A 17,275-nucleotide genomic window follows, 5' to 3' on the forward strand; every position below is an offset into this window, starting at 1 on the left:
TTTGGATTATTGCATGAATGAATGCTTGATGGAAATGCAAAGATGCACATCAGTTGAGAAAATGTGCATTACAAAGCGTGCGCACAACTGAGCAGGATCAACTTTACATTTAACGATAGGGGTTATTATTCCATCCAGAACTGTCAGCGCTCGTCTCACGTCTCCAAAAGCCACCGCATTCCCCGCATTTGGTCTTGGTGTTGTGAGACGCAGCTCATTTATTAGAGGAGACCAAACACCCTAGTGGAGAATCCCAACAGTGCAACAGACTACATAACTGTGCTGAGGAGTTTATTCTCTGCTGTTTCTCACTGGCAACGCTGCTTAATTCACAAATCTTTCATGCAGTACTCCAGTTTTGTGCATCTAATTCTCCTCTTTATATGGAAATGCAGTGAGTGTTGTGTTCATCTGAACCTGTTTCCTCTGCTGTGCTCAGTTCATGATAGCGGTGGCGGTTCTGTCAGCTCTTCTTCCTCCGGGGTCGAGGCACATCCGCTGGCTGGTGTCGGCCGGTCTGGCGCAGGTCAGCGAGTTCTCCTTCGTGTTGGGCAGTCGAGCGCGGCGGGCCGGCATCATCTCCAGGGAGGTCAGTCATCTCATGACACATTCAGGATGGACACTGTTTACTTTTACATTCAGTCATTATTAGGCGTGTAACGATTTATCGTTGTACGATTTATTGCGATGCAAAAATGTCACAATATGCATCGTGGCGTTATGACGATTTGATTACGATATGACGTCCGTTTTCTGTTATTAGTTGAGCTGTTTGCACGTGAGCTACGTTCCACCTGCTGTCGCACGTGAGTTCAGATTGCAGCAGCAGTAATGTTAGCAGACCAAAGATGAGTGGAGTTGAAATAGAGGTTGGCCCATCCTCTCAAAATCAGACGTCTGGCAACATTTCGGTTGTACAGTCATTGCTTTAGACTCGTCCGCTTTTGACACGCATACTGGGTCAAACATCCTAAGTTTTAAAGTCTTCACAGTGATTTACATACTTTGCACAGCGACAGGGAAACCTCCTAATGGTGTTGAAAGAGTCACATACTGTATTTATAAGGTACAATTCACCCTAAAATATCATTCTGTCTTCATATAATGTTCCCGCCGCAAAATCACACATGACCGTGAGCTGTTACTACAGAGGGCGGACTATGATAGACGCGCGTGTATGGCAAGCCGTTTTAGCATTTAAACCTTTGTTCTGACTATCCATAAATATATTTAGAGATATCTCTAATTATATTTTGACTAGTCATAATTATAATTCGACTAGTCAGAATGACAATTAGAGATATCTGCAATTACAATTGTACTAGTACGAAATCAGATTGGAGATATCTGCAAATATATTATGACTAGTCATATTCCTCCATTGACTTCCATTGAAAAATATTTGCAGATATCTCTAAATGAGTTTTGACTAGTCACAATTGTAATTAGAGATATCTCTAACTGAATTTATTTAAATATGAATTAAATACCTGGAAATGTGGATTTTTTTTGCACACACAAAAAACGCAAGTGACCAAGCAAAGCCTTAAGCTCTTACTGTTAAATTCAATTGAATAGAAAGCTTATTTTTTTGCACCTTTACTTAAATTGTTCCTTAATTTTGTCTCTGTCATTTCAATAATATTTTTAAGAAGTTTTTAAATTGTTTTATTTTCCAGAGACAGGCCTGTTTAATTTATTTTCTTAAACAAGGTTCAGTTTAACAAGTTGAAACAAAAGAAATACTTGAAAAACTTGGTAAAATTTGCATTTCAGTTTAATTTTCAATTTTTATTCCAAATATCGTGATACATATCGAATCGTGAACACTATATCGTGATACACATCGTATCATGAGCTGAGTGTATCGTTACACCCCTAGTCATTAGTCAAGGTCTCTAGTTGGAGTCAGTTGGTGTTTCTGTGTGGAGTTTGCATGTTCTCCCCGTGTTGGTGTGGGTTTCCTCCGGGTGCTCCGGTTTCCCCCACAGTCCAAACACATGCGCTATAGGGGAACTGATCAACTAAACTGGCCGTAGTGTATGAGTGTGTATGTTTGAATGAGTTTGTATGGGTGTTTCCCAGTACTGGGTTGCAGCTGAAAGGGCATTCGCTGTGTAAAACATATGCTGGAATAGTTGGTGGTTCATTCCACTGTGGCAACCCCTGATTATTCAAGGACTAAGCCGAAGGAACATTAATAAATGAGTGAATAAGGCTTAATATAATTAAGGTGTTTATATGTTGCTTTAAAAATGTTATTTTCATGTTGTAGCTCCGCCCTCTTCTGAAAAAGAGCACAATCTCATTTGCATTTAAAGCGACAGCCACCAAAACACCACAATTAGGATCAGAGCCTGAAAGGGTCAGGTTTAGAGAGTTAGAGAACGTTATCTGTGTGCTGTTTTGAGCTGAAACTGAAACACACACACACACTCTAGAGACAGCAGAGACGCATTAAAAGGAGCATAATAGGGACCCTTTAAATAAAGTTTCACTCATCAGTAATAGTTAGTAATAAACTGCAGTTTTGCACTGCTGATGTGTCCTCGGTCAAGATTGTTCATCTGTAAGTGCATGACAGCATGTGTGTATGTGTTGCTCAGGTGTATCTGCTGGTGTTGAGCGTCACCACACTGAGTCTCCTGCTCGCTCCAGTGTTGTGGAGAGCTGCTACGATGCGATGCGTCCCACGCGGAGAGAGGAAGCGCACACCTGAGCACGAGAAACCTGCGCTCAATCTGTCCTGATGCACACACAACCACAGCCTCACATTAATGCATCATATTGATGAGAAACAGTGAGAGACACACACACACACACACACAACATTCATTAATGAGATATTTTCACTCAAACTAAAGGGCACAACTGGCAAATGTGTTTAGAATATCACTGCACTGTTAAACACACACTTACATTTGCAGCTTTCTGTATTTTGTGATTTTGATTTATTTGTTTTTCCCTGTTTATTTCTGCTTTTTTATTTAATTATGGGACTTTAATCTTTCTTTCAACAATTTTTAACCCTTAAAAGTGTTTAAAAGTGACTTTTCTGCACATGTGCAATAGTGTGCAGTGCTGTATTGTGTGTGTTGGTGTTGTATATTACACTGCAAACACCTTGTAATAAACTGCAGCACAATAACTGCTATTTTACACACTTATTCCTCTATTTCTTATACATTATATTATTCCAAATGCCTCAAATGTCAGTAAAAGTCACTTTGTTAAACTGTAGAGTTGAATTTACAACATCAGAAGTGGACAGAGCAGAGATCAACATCCCATAATGCAGTTCAGCACCACACATAAACACTAAACACAGAAACTGCTCATTAGCAGATAATATTACAGTGTGTGTCTGTTATAATGTAATATATATATATGACCAAATGTTATTTATTTGTGTATTATGTGCCTTTAACATGAGTGAATGTGATGTAAATCAGCGTGTCGGAGATGAGGAAAGCTCTTTTGCACTGCAGATGTTCAGTCTGTTTCATTGATTTGATCATTTTACAGCTCTAAGCCTTTATTGTTTTCTAAATATATGAGGTGGCAGTTCTTAACAAGACTGTAATAAATTATGGATACAACTGGAAAGATCTGAATCATTTTTATGGACTGTTGATTGTTAATGTGTTATTACATATACATTTCGATTTCGAAATGATTTGGTTGATTCATAAAGACATCAGATTTACTGTATTTATTATTATTATTATTTGTGACAATACTAATTATATTTCCACAGTTTTGGTAACTTTATTTTCTCAATTATTGAGACCTTTTTTCGCACATAGTTTTTTTTATTGAGCTTTAATAAGTTTTACATATTACCACGTAAAACGCAATTAACAATAACAACTTTATTAACTGTTTATAATGTATTTATGATCTAAAAATAATATATAATAATACAAGCGACTAACCGATGCGATAACTCCGATGAATCATTCAGGAGTCGACTCACTCAGATGACTCGTTTCTCCCCGTAGCTCTGGATAAAATCTAGAAGGGATACAGCTGCGGATACTCGCATCAATATAGCATAATATTTGTGACATTACAACAATAATTAATATTTTTACATTGCTGTAAGAGTTGGGTTTAGGGTTGGTTAGGCGTAGATGTTGATAAAATACAGTTTACGGGTAATGTAATAAATAAAACTGGGTGTAATTACTGTTTTTACATTAGTACATTAGGGTTGGGATAGGCGTTAATACAATACAATTAAATAGGTAATTTCATGAAATGAGTAATAAATGCTCATAATTAATAGGGGTGGACGTCGAAAAAATACAATTTAATGGATAATTGAATACATAACTTAAATAAACTCGGTATAATTAATGTTTTATAGTACAGTAAAGGTTGTGTTTAGGTTAAGGATAGGGATAGACGAATATAAAATACAATCAATGAGTATTTTAATAAATGAAATAACTGTAAAGCTGCAGCTGTATCCCTTCTGCGCGCTGGCGTCACCCTGCGCGTCTCCAATCACCGCGCGCGCTCACAGGACGCCGCCAAGCTCAGTTTGACTGAGTGCGGAGCTGCTGAAGCGGCTCATCCTGACGAGAAAAGCTCCTCGATCCTCCTGGAAAACATCACCTGTGGACGGGAAGATGAAGCGGTTGTGAGCCCGAGCTCTCGGTGAGGGAAAAGCCGCCGACCGGACACTTGTCGGTGTGTTTGTCTTGTGTTTGTGTTCGGCGCGCTAGATTAGCCTAGCAGTAGCCGCGTCCAGCTAACGCGATATCCTCCTCATCATTATTATCATCGGTAAACTCAGACGAGCTGCTCATAAACACGACAGAAGACTGCAGATTCTGTTGCCTGAGGTGTTTACAGTGTGTGGACGGAGCTCATGAATATTCATACCGGTGTGATAAACTTGTGTGCAGTTCATTAGAGGAGTGTTCAGCGACTCTTCGTGTCTGTTGGTTTTGTGATCAGCAGTTGTGTGTGTGTCTGTGTGTTGTGTACGTTTCTGTGTGATTTAGGTTTGTTTCTGTTTTCTGATTGAGGTAAAGTTATTATAAAGTTTAAAGTTTTATGTTCCCACATTCAGACTTTGTGGTTCAGTAAAATACTGAAGGGTAATTTAGTGTAATAACGTTACAGATTAATCATAATGACGGACTGTTATTTAGCACAACTTGTGATCAATATTGTTCATCACGATATTTTGGATCTGAGATGTGATGTAAATATGACTTTAAATCAACATTACCACTGTTTAATTATTTGTTAGTACTGTTGTACTTTGATGGTCATTGAGCTCATGATATGATTTCCATATGTAGAATCTGCAAATAATTCTTTTATTAAATTATATTAAGAAGCTGAAAGTCTGAATATGAGAATAAAACCACATTTACCCCAACTGTTTTGTGTGTGTGTGTTTGTAGGTGTCTGTGGTTTTGTTTGTGTTTTGTGGCTGTTGGTGTTGTGCATGTCTATATGTATGTTTGTTTTGTGTACATTTGTGTGTCTCTTGTGGGTGATTGTGTATGTGGGTTTTTGTTGTGTGTGTGTGCGCGCTTGTTTTTAGTTTGTGTGTATTTGTGTGTTTGTTTTTTAGTTTGTTGTGCATGTGTTTGCATGCTACTGTATTTTGTATGTGTGTATGTTTGTTTTTTAGTTTGTGTTGCATGTGTGTGTTTGTTTGTACATGTTTGTGTGTGTGTGTGTTTGTGTGTGTGTGTGTTTGTGTGTTTCTTTTGGGTGTTTTGAACAGTTCCAGTGTTATGGATGTGACTTTTGCAGTAAAAACCCAACACATAAATTCACAAAGAAATTCTATGTTAACATTAAAACGTCTGTTTATATTTTCCAGAACAACTGACCACAGAGTTATTGGACCAGAGAAATATCAATCTGTAAACATGTTTTATATTTTAAATGAGGAAAATAAACAGGCGTTATGGATGTGAGCAAAAAACTCAGCGAGTTTACAGTATACAACATACTTTGTAGAAATTCTGTGAATTAAACTGCACAACCCAAAAGAAATAATGATAATCAAAAGGAGAAGAGTCGGCTCTTTATAGAACAAGCACGATTGACTTTATTTTATTTAATATTTTTGCATTTATGAGGGAAAAGTGTCGTTATTTATGTGATATCTCTCCATTATGGATGTGACTGATGTGAAATTCCCACTGGTGTGACTTTGGTAAATGAAATATAATAGTTTGGAAAGATTAACAGAGACATTTCTGAGCATTACTTAAGTACTGTAAAATACTTACACAAAATATGTAGAAGCGGTTTCCATATTTAGGTGAAAACTACTTAGTTTTTTATGGCAAGGTTGACATTTGCTGGAGTTGCTCATTTATTTTTGTGTTTGTGTGTGTGTGTGTGTGTGTGTGTGTGCATGCATGTTTTGTATTTTCTTGTTTTTTAGTTTGTGTGTAGTTTGTGTGTGTGTTTACACAGCTGTCAGTGTTTTAACATTTGTCTTTGGTGTGATGGTGAACTAACAGGTTTGACTGTTCATTTCTCCCCTGTAAAAGCTGATCACACACACACACACACACACACACACATGCATGCACACACTGTTCCTGAGACCTCTGCTCATTTACTGCTGGATTTCCACAGATCTCTGTTCATGTTTCTTTAATAGATTTTGATTATCAAAGTCTTTGGGGCGACACATTGGCGTAGTAGGTAGTGCTGTTGCGTCACAGCAAGAAGTTCACTGGTTAGAGCCTCGCCTGGCTCAGTTGGCATTCCTATGTGGAGTTTGCATGTTCTCCTCGTGTTGGCGTGGGGTTTCCTCCGGGTGCTCAGGTTTCCCCCACAGTCTAAACACATGCGCTATAGAGGAATCGGGTAAGCCTAAATTGTCTGTAGTGTATGAGTGTGAATGAGTGTGTGTGGATGTTTCCCAGAGATGGGTTGCGGCTGGAAGGGCATCTGCTGCTTTAAAACATGCTGATAAGTTAGCGGTTCATTCCGCTGTGGAGACCCCAGATTAATAAAGAGACTAAGCCAAAAACAAAATGAATGAATGATTCTCTAAGTCACTGCTTACACAATTATGTGTAACTCTGTTACTGTGATATTTCAGTGAATTTCTCATCAATATTATGATCAAAAAGGCTAAAGTTGTGTTTTAGACATGCCATGTGGTCGGGCTGGGCAATATGACCAAAATTCAATATGACAGAATGAGAAAGTTTATTTCAGTGTAACGATGTCTTTCACCATAGTTTATTTATGAATATGTAAATATACAGAAGGGCTTTATCCTATAAATAAGGTTTGTGGTCAGCATCTGAAGCTAAAGCACAACATTCTGGGAAATATATCTGATATGGTCAGCTCTGTTGACAAATAAACAATAAGTTAAACAACAGTAGCAGAATCAAATCTTCCCGTCACATTTTCTTGTGCAATAATAATGAAGACAGTTTACTGTCAGTTCTACATTTGTTTGTTGAGGAGAAGGCTTGCAATGTACACACAATTCTGTGAACAGGGCAGGGCTGATCTCCATACGGTGCATCCCCATTATAGAGCGCGTTTCTTCATTTCTTGTGTGTTCCTGGAGTGTTTATTAAATATGTGTGTGTGTGTGTGTGTTTCAGCTGAACTGCAGTCTGACCGGTGGTGGACTCTCGCTCAGCTCATCTGCTCCATCTTCATCATCTTCATCATGGCGAAAGATGTGAGATCTGCACACAACACACTGATTATTACTGCATTACAGACTCAGACCTGTCCATTCCAGCTCACACTTCCACATGCAGACATGTTAGCAGTGTTATATTGCAGATTAACACTTATGATTTTACATTTAGTTTGGTCTGAATAAACCATAAAATGTTAAACTCTAATAAAGTTTGATGATATGACATGCATTAAATGAAAAAAATGAAAGTGTGTGTGTGTGTGTGTGTGTGTGTGTGTGTGTGTGTGTGTGTGTGTGTGTGTGTGTGTGTGTGTGAGTTTCTTAATCAAGGTTTTGTTGGTTTAATTTTGGATACAGGAAGATATTTCAGTGTAGTTAAAGAGCAGTGCTGTTTTCACAGTATTTCATATTATATTCATCTGCATGCTCTTACTCTGACTCTTGTCATCATGTGAAGCTGTGTGGTCTGTGCAGATGTGTCATTTGTGGTCGGTGTGTTGTGGTGTTTCTGTGCTCATTATCTGATCACTGTGATCTCAGTGAAGGTTTAGAGGCGTCTCTGCTCACCTGTTCTCTGATCTGCAGGCTGGACTCAAGGAAACGAACGGAGAGATTAAGCTGTTTGTCAACCAGAGTCCTGGAAAAGGTGAGATCACACTGACTGTGTGCAGTGCATGATGGGTAAACACACCCGAGTTCGGTTCATAGGAGCATCTGTGACCTGCTCATTTACTGTACTGGTTTAAGGATCCGATTACACACACACACACACACACATTTTCTTATTTTTTCAGTGTCTATGTAAAACTACTTAATCTGGCCATCCCCTGTCTAATCACAAGTCATTCCAAACACAATAATTAAAGCAAAACACCTCAATAACAGCTGTTTACAAAAGTTTTATTAACTCTGTTTACCAATATGGTGTGATTATCTTCCTTACAATAACATTTATTTAAAAGTTATTCATGTACAGCTACCTGGTGAGGTCATAGATTGTGTATGTAGATTTTTTTATGTTTTAATTAAAGAATATATAGTTTTTAAAACTTGTCCATTTTTAAAGAAGTTATGTTAAAAACATTATGCACACAACTATAGTTGCACATTATTTAAATTATGTTTACCATACGTGGCTAAGGAAAACTAAATTATAATATTTTTGCGAGGGCAAGTCTGCTCCAACCTAAGACTTTTCCCTTGTATAAGTCTGAAATGTCATTCATAATGTTCTTCAAGTCTTCAATTTGATATGCTGAAACCCGCAGAAGCTCTGAATGATGTTCTGTCCAGCAGGTGGCGCTGTGAACACTCCACACATGTGCAGTTCACCCAAGATTATTCACAGCCACCTGCAAAGATTATTCACAGCCTAAATAAAATCATACATTTTGTTGACAACGTGTGTGTGTGTGTTATATATATTTATTGTGAACGTGATACACGGATACATAGAAACAAAACTATACAAAGTGGTTTTGTTGCATAGATACATTTATAAATGTTTTGTAGCATATACATTTTATTTCAAAATATAAGTAAATCTTTTTTTGAAATATTGTGTGTGTGTGTGTATATATATATTTATATGTATATATATATATAATTTATTATTATTTTTTTACACTATACACACATTATGGTGGCTCTTTTTTTACACCACGTTCTTGTGTGTGTATGTTTCAGCTGCAGGTGTGCTTCAGCTGCTGACTGTTCATCCAGCGTCCATCACTACAGTCAAGCAGATTCTGCCTAAAACTCTGACGGTCGCTGCTGGAGCTCATGTGCTGCCACACATGGTGAGATGCGCAAACACACAGGCTAAATCAATCAGAGTTTAATTTAATTAGAGTTCATACACTAATACAGACAGGCCTACTGTGTCCTCATAGGTTGTACATTGATGACGTATGCTTGTGTTAAATTCATATTTCTTATATTGATTGTCCTTCTGTCCTTATTGTGATGTTTATAATGTTGTAATTCTCATTGCTGCTTTTTTTTCCTGCATTGAATAAGGGATAATACACACATATACACACACCTTTCTTTTTTTTTTTCTTCTTTTTTCGTTTTTTAATATTTCCCAAATGATGTTAGCAGAGCAAGGAAATTTTTTATAGTATGTCTGATAATATTTGTTCTTCTGGAGAAAGTGTTTTGTTTTATTTCGGCTAGAATAAAAGCAGTTTTTAATTTTTTAACACCATTATAAGCTCAATATTATTAGCCCTTTTAAGCTATATTTGTTTTCGATAGTCTACAGAACAAACCATCATTATACAATGACTTGCCTAATTACCCTAACTTTAAATATTGTTTAAAGAACAAACGATCACATTAGTGGTATTATTAATAGTTATTATTTTGTGTTATTAGTTTAATCAGATGTTATCTAGCAGTAGCACACTTTGGAATGTCGTAATTGACCAATCAGGATCAAGTATTTTACTTATGAGTCATGTAATAAAAACACTTTAATCAAAACCTCTGAATGGAGAAAAGCTTCCAGAAAACTGCTGAAGAAGTGGGCGGCACTCATGTTTAATTTGGCCCCTCCCCTGTCTCCATGGCGATAAAGCCGGCCATTAACATTGTGTGAGGTGACCTGGGCGATTGTAAGCGGATCAGAGAACGCTGCGGTCAGCAGGATTACACTCTTCCTCATCCTCTTACAGACTGCAGGAGCACTTTCACACTGATGCTTGTGTGTGTGTGTGTGTGTGTGTGTGTGTGTGTGTGTGTGTGTGTGTGTGTGTGTGTGTGTGTGTGTGTGTGTGTGTGTGTGTGTATCTGCAGGTGGTCAGCACCCCTCAGAGGCCCACCATCCCCGTCCTGTTGACCAGTCCACACACACCTACAGCACAGACGCAGCAGGAGTCCTCGCCCTGGTCCAGCGGGTCCGTCAGCACTGACACTCTCCTCTTCTAACACTCATCATCATCAAATAACATTAGATATTACTGTTGATCATCAGTTACAGTGCAAACAGAGCGCTTAGTTTCTGCCTTTATATCAAGTATTGTGTGTGTGTGAGACACCTTTTGCTCTTGATATGTGTGAGAAACTCCAAATGCCCCCCTCAGCTGTCAGAACACAGTAAACACAGTGAGTGTATTCCTGCACACACACTGTCATCTGCTGTTGTACTCCACTGACCTCCAGATAAAAGACAGAAACTCTGCAGCACAGGCCAGTCTAAAGGGTGAATGCTGACACACTGATGATCCACAGCAAAAAATACACATGTCCCTTTTAATCCCAGCAGGGGAAACCAGCAATGATTATCTGCTGTCATGACTCTGAAATCAATAAATGTGATTACACTAGAAGTCAAAAACAGCATAGCATAAGGAAGGGGAGGCAATCTGAACAGTGCACAAGGGTAAATAATCTAGCTGTCTATTTTATCTGTGTCATCAATATTAATGCTTCTGTTTTTAAACCTTTGAAGGTTTATTTTGACACAAAACCCTTAGAGATTAAAAAGCACTTTTGATTACAAGATAATTATGCAAATTAGAGTCTCGCACTTGTCAAAAAATATCATATATTAATAATTTTTATACTTTTTATATATATTTATATATATTTATTTACATAAAAGGCTATCACAGTGTGAGCACACTTGCTCTTACATGCTTTGATTTTAAATGACTGCGTGCGTGCGTGCGTGTGTGTGTGTGTGTGTGTGTGCAGGCACTGCAGGAGGGCTGATAAGAGCGGGAAGGGTTTGCGTCATTTCTCTATGAAGGTGTGTGAGAAGGTGCAGAAGAAGGTGGTGACGTCCTACAATGAGGTGGCAGACGAGCTGGTGCAGGAGTTCAGCTCTGCAGACCACAGCAGCATCTCCCCCAATGATGCGGTCAGTTCCTGTGTGTGTGTGTGTGTTTGTGTTTGTGTGTATGTTTAAGTGTGCCCTGACCTGTGTGTGTATGCAGATGTGTTACCTGACCTGTGTGTGTAATTGTATTTGTATATTTGAGTGTGTGTCTTTACCCTTGTGTGTGTGTGTGTGTGTCCAGATCTGTGTGTCTTGACCTGTTTTTTGTGTGTTTGTGAATGTGCTCCTGTTTCTTGCCTTGTTCAAGTGTGTGTGTTTGTTTTAAAGTATGTTCCCACTTGTGTTTTTGTTTTAAGTGTGGGTTGTGAGTCTGCACCAATGGCCTAGTGGTTGGTGCATTAATCCTCCCCTGTCTCTGCTCCCCGCGCTTTCCTGTCTGTGGATCTCCACTGTCCTATCAATAAAGGTGAAAACGCCTAATAAATTACATATTTAAAAAAAAATGTATGGGTTGTGTGTGTCCTGCAGCACGTGTACGACCAGAAGAACATCCGGCGGCGGGTTTACGACGCCCTCAACGTCCTCATGGCCATGAACATCATCTCCAAAGACAAGAAGGAGATCAAGTGGATTGGCTTTCCCACCAACTCAGCGCAGGAGTGTGAGGATCTGAAGGTGTGTGTGTTTCTGTTTGATGGTAATGCTGCGTGGAGGAGTGTGTGTGTGTGTGTGTGTGTGTGTGTGTTGCTGTCTGATGGTAATGCTGAATCCTCCTGCAGGCTGAGCGTCAGAGGCGACAGGAGAGAATCAAGCAGAAGCAGTCACAGCTGCAGGAGCTCATTGTGCAGGTACAGCACCGCATCTTCTCTTGATAATGTCCAGTCACGTGAGAATTGAATCATTTCAGTAATGTGAAAGATTGAGTAATGCTGCTGTTTCACTTGTGTTTTTCAGCAAATCGCCTTCAAGAACCTGGTTCAGCGTAACCGTGAGGTGGAGCAGCAGAGTAAGAGATCTCCATCTGCAAACACCATCATCCAGCTGCCCTTCATCATCATCAACACCAGCAAGAAGACCATCATCGACTGCAGCATCTCTAATGACAAGTGTGTGTCTGTGTCTAGAGGTGTAATGATACACTCAAGTCTTGATTCGATGTGTATCTCCATGCTGAACTTACTATATGATATACAGAGCATCGGGAGAGTGTTGACAGCGCTTCACTTTTCCCACATGTGTTTATGTTTCAGTCTTATTCCAGAATAGATTCATCTGATTAATTTCCTCAACATTCTACACACACGTCAACACTCTCCAGATGCACGATATCACCTCAAAATTGTATGCTTTTTGATTTAAGAATTATTAGATATTTGGACTAGAAACAAGACAAATCACAGACACATGTACACCATAAGTAAATTCAGACATCACTGATACACCAAATAGACACATAATTAATTAAACTGTCCATAGTCTAAATGTAAACGTTATGTGAATCTGTCATTATGCAACGTAATACATGAAGACAGAACAGATGTGTTTGGGCGAGTTACATTATACATACAGTAAGCTGAATAAAAACAAGCTCAAGATCATCAGTCATGGTTTACATCAGCGGTTTTGGGTATTACAATGTACAGGTACACCCTGAGCGTTCAGTGTTACCGTCTGCTTCTGTGTCTGCAGGTTCGAGTATCTGTTCAACTTCGACAGCATGTTCGAGATCCACGATGATGTGGAGGTGCTGAAGCGGCTGGGTCTGGCGTTGGGTCTGGAGTCGGGCCGCTGCAGTGCGGAGCAGATGAAGATCGCCACATCACTGGTGTCTAAAGCTCTGCAGCCCTATGTCACCGGTATGACACACACACACACACACACACACACACACACACACAGACACAGACAGGCGCACAAATGACTGAAAAAACAACACAGGCGTGCACATGGCTGAGAACACAGAAACCACAAACTCACACAACGCAGACACACATGACTGAAAACACAACACAGAGACACAAATAACTGGTAATATGACACACACACACACACACACACACAAACACACATTTGACTGACAACACGATGCCGAAATGTCAGACATAAACCACATCATGCAGCTGTTTGTGTGTCTGTGTGTGTGTGCGTCTCAAGTGTCTCCAAAATGTGTGTGTGTTTGAGCTTGACAACAACAAACAAACAAACACACATTTTGGAGACACTTGAGACGCACATTTCATTAGTAAAAAGTGCGTAGTCCTTTAATATCAGAACATACACTTATTAACTGTGTGTGTGTGTGTGTGTGTGTGTGTGTGTGTGTGTGTGTGTGTGTTTTGTTGTTGTGTTTGTAGAGATGGCGCAGGGCTCCGTCAACCAGCTGATGGATTATTCCCATGTGGCTGCGTGAGTATCGCGTGATCTAAAACACACACAGAATCAGTAAATGTTAAATGAGTTAAAATCATTTGGTATGCAACATTTATAGCTTTAACAACCACACAAAATACAAAAATTGTGTTTATTTACACAATTAAGGGATATTTACCCTAACTCTACAGTTAATTTAAATGAGATTGTTCAAGATCTAGACCTGAACACTTTCACACTGCCCAGTAAGGCTGTGTAATATGTCTGGCAGATATATCGGTTGCAATTTGATTTGCAATTTAATTTTGTAGTCAAGCTTCTGGTCAATAATCTGTAAGCTGTGGCAACAGTTCTGAACAGCTCTTATAAATGACCTGCTTTTGAACGAATTCTGACTAAACCACAATATTGCCATATGCAATACACCTACATGCAATTAAAAAAAAATATTAATTCATCTATTAATGCTTCTGGAGCAGCAGACGCCTTCATCCGCGCTTTCCTGCAGGTTTTTTATTGCGTCTGTTCTGCATAGTTCGGTTGTGCAGTTCTGATTGGGCAGGATAAAAGTGCGCTCACTCAACTGGCTATTAAGACCGTCACACACAGACGGCAGTCACGCATTTGCTCTGGGCATGGACAATTAAATATTGCATAAATATTTTATGTCGCAGCCTCTTGCTTTTAAATTGCGATATGATTTTGATTGATCACACAGCCCCACTGCCCATAAACCATAAAGCTGTGTTTAATTCATTTATATGTTTACTTTGTTGTATTATATCTGTTAGTTTATTATATTTAATGCAAAAACACTCACCATCAAATCATCACAGTCAATCAAATATGACGAATTCTTGAGCTGGTGAAATATCACAATACATAAATAAATATTTCATATCACAACACTTGAATTAAAGGCACAGTTCACCCTAAAATAAATACAGTCCTCATTTCCTCATCCTCTTCTTCAGTTTAAACCTGTTTCAGTTTCTTCTGTTAAACACGGAGGAAGATAATCTGAAGAATGATGCAACAATCAGCCATTAATGGTGTTTCTACTATAGATTTTAATGGCTGAACATTCTTCAGAATCTCTTCTTTAGTGTTCAACAGAAGAAAAGAAACTCCTAAAAGTTGACAACCCGTGTAGTGTGAGGAAATATCAGCTGTCCCTTTGACCCTCCTCTGGGCTTATGGGTAGAGCCGGACAGAATCTGCGGACATTTTTTGCTCAGAATTTTGTCCAGAATCTGCAGATTTATATGGAATAATTTTAGGAGCTTCATAACAAAACTATTTAGGTACCAATATTACATTTTTAACTTATGTTTAATGTTTACAATGCAAATCTAAATAGATCCACTTATTTGGTGAACAAAGCAACTCTCTCATAAAACATGTCTAATAAAGGACAGAAAATACGACTGTACAAACTGAATTATAAACAAATCATAACAATCGTGCTGTTAAAATGTTCATATATCACAGTAATATTAATAAAATTAATTAAGAAACTGAATAAATATAAATTTACACACATTTAACAGGGTTTCCGCGGGGTCTTAAAATATCTTAAATCTTAAAATCCAAATTTTAGGCCTTAAAAAGTCCTTAATGTAGTGAAATATTGTGCTGTAGGTCTTAAATCTATTTCAAACACATCTTAATTTTCCTTTGTTCATGTATTGCTACCAAATCTGGCCAAAACCCATACAATCATCTCAATAAAACTTCAATTTTTTTATTTTTATTTAAAAAGGTACTTGTAACTTTATTAATCATAACGGTTTCATTATTTTCCTCACAATAACATTTGTTTAAAGGTTCTCCATGTATTTACTGCTGAGGACACTGACCTGGGCTGATTGTTGTGCAGGAATTTAGTTTATTATAGTGCTTAAAACTTTTTTCGTTTATTTTAAAGAAAGCGTATGTTGTAAAATGTGTATATTGATACATCTAGAGCTTACTTGTTTTTGCACAATATTTAAAATATTTTGAAATAAAAAATTTGCATAATAATGTATTATTGTATTATAAAATGTATTAAATAATAATAAAAAAAAATTGATAGGGCAAATAAAAAATCTTTTCTATTCTGGTCATTTGAAAAATTTCTTAGTCTTTATAGGTCATTCATATAGGTCTTTAAAATGTCTTAAAGTCTTAAATTTAACTCTGTGAAACCTGCTGAAACCCTGTTTTACACAAGTAAATGGACTCAATAAATGGCTAAAAATCTGCGGAAGTCTGTACGCACAGATTTCGTGTGATCCTACTTATGGGACAAAAATGAACCAAGCACCATTTTAACAGCAGAAAAATTCAATTCAGTTCAATTCAGCTTTATTTGTATGGTGCTTTTACAATGTAGATTGTGTCAAAGCAGCTTCACATCAATGGTCATAGTAACTGGATCAGGGTAGTTCTAGTTTTAATGTTTACGTTCAGTTCAGTTGCCTTAAACAATAAAGAAAAATGCCCTAAACAGAAAGGCGGGGGCAGTTTTGACCCTCAGGATGTGATGGTGTATTCAGAATTATATTCAACAGTTAGGAGTGTTTGAGCTGCTGTGATTGGCCAGTCAGTGTTTTAAATAGACATCAGTGGTGTGTCTGACCCTGATCTCCATCCATCAGTGAGCGCCGCGCCTCCAGCTCCACCAGCTCACGTGTGGAGACGCCCACATCCCTGATGGAGGAGGATGAGGAAGATGAAGAAGAAGACTACGAGGAAGAGGACGACTAGAGCTGCACGCTGTGATCCTGCTGTAAGGATTCCCTCAAACGCTTCCCATAATGCTCAGCTCAGTCTGTGATCTGCTGGGGCTTATGAGCAGATGAGCTGGACTGATCGTCTTTGTGCTACTGATTCACGCCAGCGCTGAGGTTTTTACACTCTTCTCTTGTGGTTTCGCTCTCATAGGCAGCTATTTTTGATATCCCAGCTTTTTCTGGACGCTTCTCCACAGCTCTGAGCAAGCGTCCGGCCCTTTTGTACAATGCAATACTACAGAACGTATACTTTTCTTATTCTTGTATAGAGATTAAAGTGAAAGGTTGATTTACATGCTTGTATGTGTGTTTATGCTACATAGTTTAGTCAATCCTGGCTTTTTTCTGGGGGGAAAATTACAAAGGTTTATTTCTTTAAAAATGTCTTTAATATTTATATTAATAACACAGATGCATTAAGCAATATTTCACAAGCACTGTTGACCAGCCAAACAGCACTGAGGGGTATATCTAATCACTCAACTGAGATTATATCATGAGTATATATTAGTTTCCTGAGTTTTTTAGCATGTTTGTTTGGTGGTTTATAAAATATAAACATTGTTTGGCCAAATTTGCATGGTGCACATGTTTATCTGACAGAGTAAACATGCACAAAGCTGTATGGGGAAGGGTGGGTTCTGGGATAGAACATAAGTGTTGGGTCAGTATTAAACCAATAGAAGTCTA

The 17,275-nt window shown here is 38.3% G+C and overlaps 3 protein-coding genes across 10 annotated transcripts in view; all 3 read left to right on the forward strand.

Annotated features, from left to right (window-relative positions):
- The window catches only part of slc9d1 (solute carrier family 9 member D1), a 13,748-nt gene extending 10,136 nt beyond the window's left edge, over positions 1-3,612 (forward strand). For 2 of the 6 annotated variants that reach the window (NM_001442725.1, NM_001442726.1), the window contains 2 exon segments: positions 440-589; positions 2,607-3,612. In NM_001442725.1, the coding sequence (NP_001429654.1) occupies positions 440-589; positions 2,607-2,750 (294 nt within the window). In that variant the 3' untranslated portion in view covers positions 2,751-3,612. 6 annotated transcript variants of the gene reach the window in all.
- Positions 1-17,275, forward strand: part of tmem255b (transmembrane protein 255B) — a 131,719-nt gene that overhangs the window by 43,359 nt on the left and 71,085 nt on the right. The gene's annotated exons all lie outside the window — the stretch shown is intronic.
- On the forward strand, positions 4,525-16,878 carry tfdp1b (transcription factor Dp-1, b). Of its 3 annotated transcripts, none has more exon segments than NM_200776.2 (12): positions 4,525-4,662; positions 7,611-7,690; positions 8,240-8,300; positions 9,341-9,453; positions 10,454-10,554; positions 11,354-11,531; positions 11,967-12,113; positions 12,218-12,286; positions 12,393-12,544; positions 13,128-13,294; positions 13,793-13,844; positions 16,451-16,878. In NM_200776.2, coding segments are annotated over 11 exon segments (1,161 nt in total). In that variant the 5' UTR covers positions 4,525-4,662; positions 7,611-7,678; the 3' UTR covers positions 16,560-16,878.

Source organism: Danio rerio, chromosome 1 (assembly GCF_052040795.2).
Source record: "Danio rerio strain M-AB ecotype USA chromosome 1, GRCz13ab, whole genome shotgun sequence".
Lineage (NCBI taxonomy): Eukaryota > Metazoa > Chordata > Actinopteri > Cypriniformes > Danionidae > Danio > Danio rerio.